The sequence below is a fragment of the Daucus carota genome, chromosome 5, assembly GCF_001625215.2.
Source record: "Daucus carota subsp. sativus chromosome 5, DH1 v3.0, whole genome shotgun sequence".
In the NCBI taxonomy this organism is placed as follows: domain Eukaryota; kingdom Viridiplantae; phylum Streptophyta; class Magnoliopsida; order Apiales; family Apiaceae; genus Daucus; species Daucus carota.
This window is the reverse complement of record NC_030385.2, coordinates 30,941,913-30,951,808: the sequence shown is the minus strand read 5'-3', so window position 1 is coordinate 30,951,808 and position 9,896 is coordinate 30,941,913. Positions and strand designations below refer to the sequence as shown.

At 31.9% G+C, this 9,896-nt stretch overlaps 2 protein-coding genes across 2 annotated transcripts; both read right to left on the bottom strand.

Annotated features, from left to right (window-relative positions):
- Positions 1 to 1,817: 1,817 nt before the first annotated feature.
- Positions 1,818 to 2,679, bottom strand: LOC108222160 (uncharacterized). Its single transcript, XM_017396066.2, has 2 exons — positions 2,327 to 2,679; positions 1,818 to 2,107 (listed from the first exon to the last, which is right to left on the bottom strand). The coding sequence occupies exons 1-2, from the start codon at positions 2,523 to 2,525 to the stop codon at positions 1,986 to 1,988; spliced, it is 321 nt and encodes a 106-aa protein (XP_017251555.1). The 5' UTR covers positions 2,526 to 2,679; the 3' UTR covers positions 1,818 to 1,985.
- Positions 2,680 to 6,690: 4,011 nt separating this feature from the next.
- On the bottom strand, positions 6,691 to 8,069 carry LOC108220536 (probable WRKY transcription factor 11). Its single transcript, XM_017394334.2, has 3 exons — positions 7,465 to 8,069; positions 7,242 to 7,367; positions 6,691 to 7,134 (listed from the first exon to the last, which is right to left on the bottom strand). The coding sequence occupies exons 1-3, from the start codon at positions 8,037 to 8,039 to the stop codon at positions 6,921 to 6,923; spliced, it is 915 nt and encodes a 304-aa protein (XP_017249823.2). The 5' UTR covers positions 8,040 to 8,069; the 3' UTR covers positions 6,691 to 6,920.
- Positions 8,070 to 9,896: the final 1,827 nt, after the last annotated feature.

The following is a 9,896-nucleotide window of genomic DNA, read 5'->3' as shown; positions in this document are numbered from 1 at the left end:
GACGTGTGTGCTACTCTTTCCCATAATTAAATAATTCGAAACAAAATCATATTAAAACTTTCGAGAATCAGATTATAACGACCTTTGCTTGCTACAGTGAGAGGTAGGTTTGTGGTAATGAGTGAAAGAAGGTTGTGTTTAGATGATCCAAACCCTACAATCTATATGGGTATTTATAGGTGCAGAGAGACTATTGGGTTACTCTTTCACATAATTAAATAATCTGAAACAAAATCAGATTAAAACTTTCAAATTACTATATTCCATAAATAATTTGTCTTTCCCATAATTAAATAATTTGAAACAAAATCAGATTAAAACGTTCAAACTACTATATTCCATAAATAATTTGAAACAAAATCAGATTCTGATACTTGCTTCAAATATACCCGAAACTAAAATAGATAATTCTAATTTTTGATATTTTTCTTCCAAAACTTCCAGAAAATTATAAAAATAGAACGGAGCGTTATGAGAGGCGCCACCGACACGCCCCTCGCTTCTCCTTTATATAAGTATATTGATTAGCGTCAGACAGGAAAACAGACCGGGTAAACATGGTCAGGTAATCATACATCTCAATGAGAAATGAAAGGTGATTTAAGGAATGACTGAGACTGTTAATAACATACTCCCTCCGTCCCATAACACTTTTCATGTTGCCTTTATCACATTTGTCGATATACACTTTTAATCGTTAATATCTTTAATTTCATATTAGAATTAAATATAAAATCTTCACTGTATTAAAATACTTATAAATACGAATTCAACAAATCACTCGTGACTATATAGATTAGACATGAATTTGTCTCATGTTATGAATAGTCCCGACATTTCAAACGGGAAAAGTAAAATGAAACGGAGGGAGTATTTCTTAATATTGCAACTTCAGGAGTCAAGACTCTATTAGAATGAATTTTAAATAATATATGAATGAATTTGAATAACATATAACTTATAATTATAACTTAGAACATTATGCAATTAATGCGAATTATAATTAGGACATCATGCAGTTAATCCCTTGGAAATGCTTCAAGTAAAAGTGCAATATAGGATTTGAAACCTGGAACCAAACCATTGGTTTAATTGTGGTTAAATTTTTTAAGTTTAAGAACCGAACTCTAAAATCAAACCAAACCCAAATTATGATGTTCCGAGCCAATGCTCTATGTGGGGCTGTTCACGGACAGAGCCGAGCCGAATTTTGACCGAGCCGAGCCGAACTTTAATTTTTTTCCTATCGAACTTAGCCGAGCCGAGTTTTCCTATCGAACAAAAAATTGTGTTCGAGCTCGAGCTCGTTAACTAACGAGCCGAACACGAGCTTGTTCACGAACAAATACGAGCCGGGTCGAACCAAGCCGAGCCAGAAACAAATAAGGTCAAACCGCCACTTGACTCTTAAAATAGCAAGCCAAATAAAATTTTTAGTGTGTTTTGATGGTACCATATTATAGTTAATATTCTCCTGATCGATTTGATATGTTATATGTTGAATTCGGCGCTCAATAACATGTACTCTATATACTACGAACAGCTCGAGCTTGTTCGCGAACAGCTCGGTTCGTGAAGAGCCCCAGCTCCATGTCATTACGTCAGAGAACTCCTTGTTTCTCCTCAAATTTGTTTCTTTTGTTACTATTAAGTATTAATCACTGGACTTTTATTTAACAATCTCTCATACATGAATATTTGATTCTCAGCTCATACACATATTGAACAAATTCAGCTATATAATCTAGAGTGCATCTTAGAGTTGAATATTTTTCAAATAAGTATACTAATTTAGGATTTAGCTATGTATACAGAAATTGAAAGAATTTAAAATATATACTAGGACATAAGCAAAATCAAAGAAAATATTGTTGGAAAACACAAGAAAAGAGTAATTAGGGTCTACACAATATTTGTATTTACAAGAAGCAGCTAAAATCATGGACAAAATGGTTAATTTCAATAGTACAGGGATCGTACAAATATCAAACCGGGAGATTATCAGAGGATGAGAAACGTTTGTAACCCTTGTAAGCAGAGTATGCTACCCAAGTATAGTAACACCCTGGGATGAACATAATTGAACCCAGTATAGAAAAGAACACTCCTGCACAGAAAGTGAATGACAATATTAGATCAAGACTGTGTTGATCAAATTTAAAATGACTCCAAATTAATCCGTTTACAAATTTGAATAATTAAAAAAAAAAGTGAAACATGATATTTCGATGTTTTTAATAAATTACAGAACAGACTCGAAATTGATCCGTTTATAAAATCCGAAACCGAAACTCGAAAATAAGTTGACGGAGAAAAAAGGACTGACCGTGAGCATGATCACCTCCGACTTGGTAAGTCGACATAAAGAAACCGGATACGATGACAAGAATTCCGAAAACGAGGAGAGAAACGGCAAAAGCGATTTCTTTGATAGGAGGCCGATTAGTGGCGGTATACGAGAAGGAGTGGTCATCCATCATCAAATCATCGTCGGTTATAGAGAAAGCTTGGTCTACATATGCCATTAGAACGATTCAGGGTGTTGCTGGGCTGATATTGAAAAGATTGTAGGGATGACAAAGTTGTTGCCTAAGTATTAAGAATACGAGGTAAAAGTGTTGGTGTGTCGACGAAAGTTTATTTTTATGTAAATAGGTGGGCTGTTAGAAGACTAGTCTAGACCAGACTCATTGTGGGCTGAAAATTAGTACGCATTGTCATGCCTGTCGTCTTATTATTGGTTTCTTCCGCCGCTCGGCCTTTCAACTAAAAACTAGTAATAGGCAAACTACCACAAATCACAATAAAAATAAGAATATTTAAATAACTGAAAAGTACGTGTGTGCGTTTATTAAATTTGACATGTTTAATTAGGCTGAAATTAAGAAAATTTTAATTATCACGTCCTTAAATATCACAAATATAATATCTTTTTAAACATATAAGTAATTAAATTAGAGCTTATTGCACTTTGTAACCCCACACTTTGGCTGATTAGCAAATCAGACCCTACACTTTGAAACGTGACAGTCTGTAACCCTAAGTTTCATTTAGCTTTCGGTTTGTAACTCTGGCCCACACATCCGTTAAAAACAACCGTTAACTTTAACTATTTGAGAGGTAACAGTGTGTATATTAGCTTCTAACAGCTACTTTACCCCCTGTGACCTCTCAAAATTTATGTATTATATTTGAAAATTATTTCTGAACACACACAACAATATATATTAAATTACAAATAATTTTTAAAATATGTATTTATTTTAAAATTTTAAAATAAGTTACATCGTTTATGTAAAAATAAATAAATTTTCAGAGTCTAAATCTAAATACGTATTTTAAAAATTATTTTAAATTGTTTTACATTGTTGTGTGTGTTCAGAAATAATTTCCAAATATGATACATAAATTTTGAGGGGTCACGTGAAGTAAAGTAGCTGTTAAAAACTAATATACACACTGTTACCTCTCAAACAGTTAAAGTTAACGGCTGTTTTTAACGGATGTGTGGGCAGGGTTACAAACCGAAAACTAAATAAAATTTAGGATTACAAACTGTCACGTTTCAAAGTGTGGGATCTGATTTGCTAATCAGCCAAAGTGTGGGGTTACAAAGTGCAATAAGCTCATTAAATTATAAAAATTACGTTTCTAGATCTCTTCATCCATTCACTTATCCTATTTTGTAACTTTTCACCGCCACATCCATCCTACTCAGATTGAGCATGTGTTTGAATTTTTTTACTCAAACTTAGACGCATTCGTGAAAGGATGTTCATTAGTTCTTCGTTACCCCTTCTTCTTGAATCCAATGTCGAGTTCAGTTTAGACCCGAAACTTAAGTATTAACCATTATTGAAATTAATAATAATTATTAAATCTTAATCAATATTAAAATTAATAATAATTATTAAATCTTAACTGATATTGGAATTTTTAATAATAAAATCATAATCATTGTAGAAGTTTTTTCATAATTGTATAATAATTATAAAATCCTAATCAATATAAAAATCTTTTCATAATTCTATTACAATGACTATTGTTATTAAATAAAAAATTTATATGACATTGTCCTGATCAATATTAAAGCCTCTTATAATAAAATTCTAATCAAGTGTTTCACTGTCCTAATTAATAATTATTATTGAAGTTTTTAATAATAAAATTCTAATCAATATAGAAATCTTTTATAATAAGAATAGTTATAAAATCCAAATTAATATAAAAGTGATCAAATTTGAGTATCGGAACTTCTAATGTTTCAGTGAAATATGGTTTCAGTGAGATAGATCTTCCAAATAACAAGGATTTTTTCGAATAAGCCAATTGGAGCAGATCCACTCGTTTTCCCTTGAGCCACACATGCCCTCATAGATTTTTGTTAAAAATTTAATCATTCTCTATGTTATAAAATTATAGAAAAATATCTTCAAAAAACTTAAAAATATATAAGTGTTTTTTAAAAAATTTGTTTTGTGTCTCCGAAAACAAATTTACTATATTTCACTAATTATTAAAAACAATTTCCTAATTTACCTATTAAACTTCAAAGTATTTTTAAATATATTTGCTCGATTCAAATTGATTTTGTACTGATTACCAGAGCCAAGCCTTTTATCTGAAACTTTTTCTTTTTTTTTTCTAATCATTTAGATTTGCTAGAAAGCATCAAGCATCGAAGCACCAAACCACCCCCCATTTTAAGTTTAAAAGCACGCTACTCGTATTCATCTGACATCTCAAGAACATCAGTACATAATTGTTTCAATAAAGCGAATTAGGTTACTTTATAAATCTAAAATCCACACTACTTGTTCCCATTATGATTTTGACTTGCTTTCTTTGCTTTTAAGATAATCGAAAGCATCCAATGTTTTTCAACCCAAATCATATTTTAACCTCATATGCAAAAACCTTAACTCATAAGTGTTCTTTGTCGCTTCTAATCATGTGTAGATGAGTTTTAAACGTAGGAGAGAAAGGCCATCGTATAGTTTAAGATTGTCCTCGCTAAACCTCTCCCAAAAACCAACGAATAGGTGTTAGGATTAACGTTTTTATACATTTTGATTGTTTCAACTTGAAATTGCCTTTATTTTGCATCTATAGATAAATAAGGGTGAAAACAAGTGATCATACGAGAGCATCTCCGATAACGCTTTTAAATCATTTTTTAAATAATAATATAAAATATAATTTTAGTGAGTTAATAGATTGGATAATGTGAAAACTCCAATACTACGATTTGTAATTAACTTTTTATTCATATTTTATATTTATTTCAAATTCAAACATGCCAAGATATAAATTCAAATTGCGAAGGGAAAACTAATCAAATATGATACTCCTTATATTTTTTTTATATGTCACTTTTGACTTGGGCACGTACCTTTTAGTGGGTTGATCGGATAGTAAAAATTATTTTATTTTTTTTGACGAAGTAAAAATTATTATTTTTAATTGATTTTTTTTGTGAATTAAATTTTGATTACATATTTTTATTCAGAAAAAAAAATCAAAAATAATATTTTTAACTACCCGGTCAAAACACTTAAATGTGTATGCCAAAAAGTCAAACGTCGTATTAAAAAACGGAGGGAGTAGCAATTAATAATTTATAATATCATTTAATTGATAAAGTATCAACGTAAATGATCAAGACTACTATTTATTTTAATATACATACAAGGTTCATTTAATATGATAAATAAATTAAACTAAATTATTTGAATTAACTTTCGATTATCATATTTTGTTAGGAACTTTCGATTTTATCTAGGTGTTCAGTGAGACGTGAAAATTTACAAGACTAAAAGAGATTGAAAGATTTTAAGAAAATTAATATCATATTCATAAATAAATAGTCAAAAATTACTAAATACTTTTTAAGAAATAGGAGAAAAAATAGGTTTTTAAATTTTGTAATTTTTTTAAAATTCATTGAAACACTAATTTTTCACTCACTCTTGAAATTTAGAATTAAAAACTTGTTTAAAAAGTTCATTAAAAATGCTTGAAGTAATGAAATAAAGGACTAATCTCTGTTATCGCTTATCTCATATCATTCCAAGTCATTGGTAGGAATCTGTCTATCGCGACATGTATGTGAACAAATTTTATCTTAGCTCATGAGCATTTTTAATTGCGACTTGTTACGTTGTTTTAAAATTTTGTGATTAATTTGTGAAAAGAATTCACCAATTCATCAATATACTGATTTACTGATTATATTTTAATTTACTTAAAAATTTGTGATTTATTCATAGATTTTCAATAAATTCTGAATCAGGAATTAATTCCAGACTATAGCTTGCTGAGTTGCTCCTGGTTATGCGTGGACCATTTATAATGGCAGCAGGTTGAAGCAATCCAAGTAGAAGGGCGTACAAGGCAAGGAGAATGGGGCAACAAGCCAAGGCCCACCCCCACTAACATAGTTGACCACCAGCTACTACCAGACAAACAAAAGCACTCCCTGAATAATTTATTCAACAGCGACTTGCCCTATGACTGGTCCTACTCTGCTTCTCCCGGTGTGCTACAGTGCCCATCACAATTATTTTACTCCCTTTTTCTCTTCAACACTCCAATCGAATCCAAAGCAAATCAATCTATTTGACTTTATCAAAACTAAATCACATCTTAATTAAAAACCGAATAGAATAGTTATGAGAAACAAGAACAGAATCGTATAATCTAATCTCTTTTAATCGACCAAAAATTTGATTCTATCAACCACTTTGATGTCGTCTAATGTATATATACATACATGTACATCGAAAATATTAAAAAAATACAATGGATCTTTTCTTCTTCATCGTTCTGTTTTGATCTACTTGGGTGATCTCATCTTCAACCAACTCTGAACAAAAGCATACATTGAATGAAATTTATTAAACCTAATTTCATTGACTTCTCTAGTGACACAAACCAACATCAGTGCTATTATTAAGTCGGGTCAAAGCAGCCACCCTTGGATGGTGATGCGAAGAAGACTGAGATCGATGATGATTATGATGATGGCGATGTTCTCCTTCGTAAGTCAAGATTAGAACCGTTGGATCATTGCTAGTTCTCTCCACTCGTTTTCGTGCGGGACAGCCCTTGAATGTATTGCATTTGTAATAGCCCCTGCAATTTCAATTCAATTAGATTTTGTTTAATATAAAAATTAATTCGATAACAAAACTCGTCTCGACTCAGTTCGGTTGACGGAAACAGATGGAACTGAGTAGTACCTTGGAAAGACTGTGCCTGGAACTAGCTTCTGATCATATTTCTTCCATGAATATTCATCGGCTGGTATACAATCTCCAGCTGATCCACTTGTTACTCTCTTAATCTCCTTTTTAACCACAGTTTTCCTATAACAAATTTCAAAAAAAACACTTAGCACACTAGATCTGAAAAATAAACAAAACGCAATAAATTTAACAAAATTTAATCGAAATCAGGGCGTACCTTCTTTTACAGCAGTGGCAGCCGCGTGAACCAGAAGATTTACTAATCAACATCTTCTCCATTTCCATTTCTCGAGACCTCTTCCGATGCGAAGTCGGAAGAGGCGGCTTCCCCGACGAATACGTCCTCGGCGCCGGAGCTGCTCCGGCGCCCAACACCGCTTTACCATTGGAAACCGTGCCTTCCTCTCCCGTAATCGAAGAGCTCCCCGACGAATTCGCACTATTTACATCTTTACATTCTTTTACACTCTTCACATTCATCTCCGTCTCCATCTCAACAGACTTCACATTTGACTTTACCTCAGCCGGTTTGACCGGTTCAGACTCCGCCGGTCCGCGGCGGAACCGCGCGTGACCGGTCCGCCTCACAGCCTTCGTCTCCTCCTTCACTTCATCAACCTGTACTTGCTGATTACGCTGGTTGTGCGATTGTAATATCCGCATAATTTCGTCTTCGATGATATTTATCGATCCTCGAGATTCGTGAGCCGCTGTAAAATCTTCGATTTTCGCGTAATTTATGAGATCGATCGCCATTACAGCAGAGCTAGTTCGTGAAGAAAGTAGATGCATGAAATGAAATAGAGGTTGTGAGAGTGGAGAAAGAGAGATGTTATAAAGAAGATGGAGAGATGCGGAACTGTAAAGTCAAACATGAGTACTTTTGATCCGACGGTCAGGATTGAATATAACTTTCCCCGTTATCGAGTATACTTCCATTAAGGTGATGATAAAGTAGATGCTCCTGAAGAGGTCAAAAGGCTGATTGGTGTGTGGGCTCCACTTGCAGACTCTTATTGCTGCGACTTTGTCTTTATTTTTTAATCAGATGTTATTATTGCCGTTTGTAACCTTTAATTTTGATTTATTGACAAATGAGTGTTTATATTTTGAACTATGGCATTTGACATTTCAAAGTTCATAATGTGTATAGTTTGTAACTCTTCTGTTAAAAATTTTCGTTAAAGTCAGATATGACCGTTTGGGTGAGCTTAAAATAAGTGCTTATTGCTTAAAATAAATAAGTGGAGTAGAAGTTAGAAACAAGATAAGACTTATAAGTGATTAAAGTGTTTGGGAAATAAGTAAAAGCCCTGAAACAAAAGCTAGTATTCCTAACTTTTTTAAAATGCTTCTTGAATTCTTACACAAACAGTACAAAATAAGTGCTTCTAACTTATAAGTCAAGAAGTCCAGCTTAAAAGGGGGGCCAAACACCCACATGATGTGTTAGCTTGTAACCCTCCCTATATCATTTTTGAAAAATTTAAATATCTAATTTGAGATAATTAGGGGCCGTTTGGTTCATCAGAAGGAAACGGAATGGAATGAAGAAAGAGAAACGTGGAGAAAGGAAAGGAATGAGGCTGAATTGTTTTCCTTGTTTGGTTCAGATCAGGAAACGGAATGAACAATTATTCGTATTTTTTTTATATCTATTAGTAAAAAGTTATTTTGTGAAAATATATTATTTCATATAAATTGTAAGTATTTATTATGTCAATACCTTTTTTATAAAAGATACAACAAAATAAAAAAAAATATTTTTTTGAAAAAAAATCAAAATTCAGATCATTTAAAATATGTTTCAAAAAAATTACATAAAGATATTCCCTTAATAAAAATATTTTTACCACCAAAAATATTTAAAACTAAATATGTCTTGAAATATATAAATTGAAAAATTGAAAAAAAAAAAAGAAAAGAAAAAAGAAAGGGAATTCAAATACCTAGGGGGAGGTGGGTAATGGGATTAGAGGGTTTTGAGGTAAACCCAAAACCAAAAATGGGGAAAGAGAATGATTGTTTTTGTAAAACAAACAATAGCAAAGGGAATTGATTGATTCTCTTTCCCTTTGTTTATTACCCTCAACCAAACGCCCTCTTAGTATTACTCTAATTCAAAATACAATCGCATATCGCATTTAATTATGTACCTGTTTGAGAATTAGCACTTAGTTGTTAGCGGATTTAATTAGATGTTTGACTAGTTGATTAAAATAAATGTTTTGAATATGGGATTAAATTAAAGGTTTCTTGTAAAATTATTTGGTAATAGCTGTTTGATTAGTTTTTTATGACACACACCAAAATCTCTAAACTAAAAAACTCCTCAAAATAATTTTTTAAAAGTTATTATTTTTAACTCAAACCTCTACTTCAATTATCTCTAAAACATTTCAAAATTCTAATTTTATCTTTGACATCTAACTTCCAAACACGACTTATTTTTCCCTGTATCTTACGTGTTGCAGTGTTGCTTGAAACGGAGAGGAAGTACCAATTTCCATCACTGGCCTAGGAAATTTATAAATTAAATGCACACTAAAGTAATTTAGGTTTCTGACATATTTTTCATATCAGTAATCCATAAATTCAGCAATTAATGGTGGTCGTAGCTGTTGAGTCATGAATTGAGTTAAATGCTCT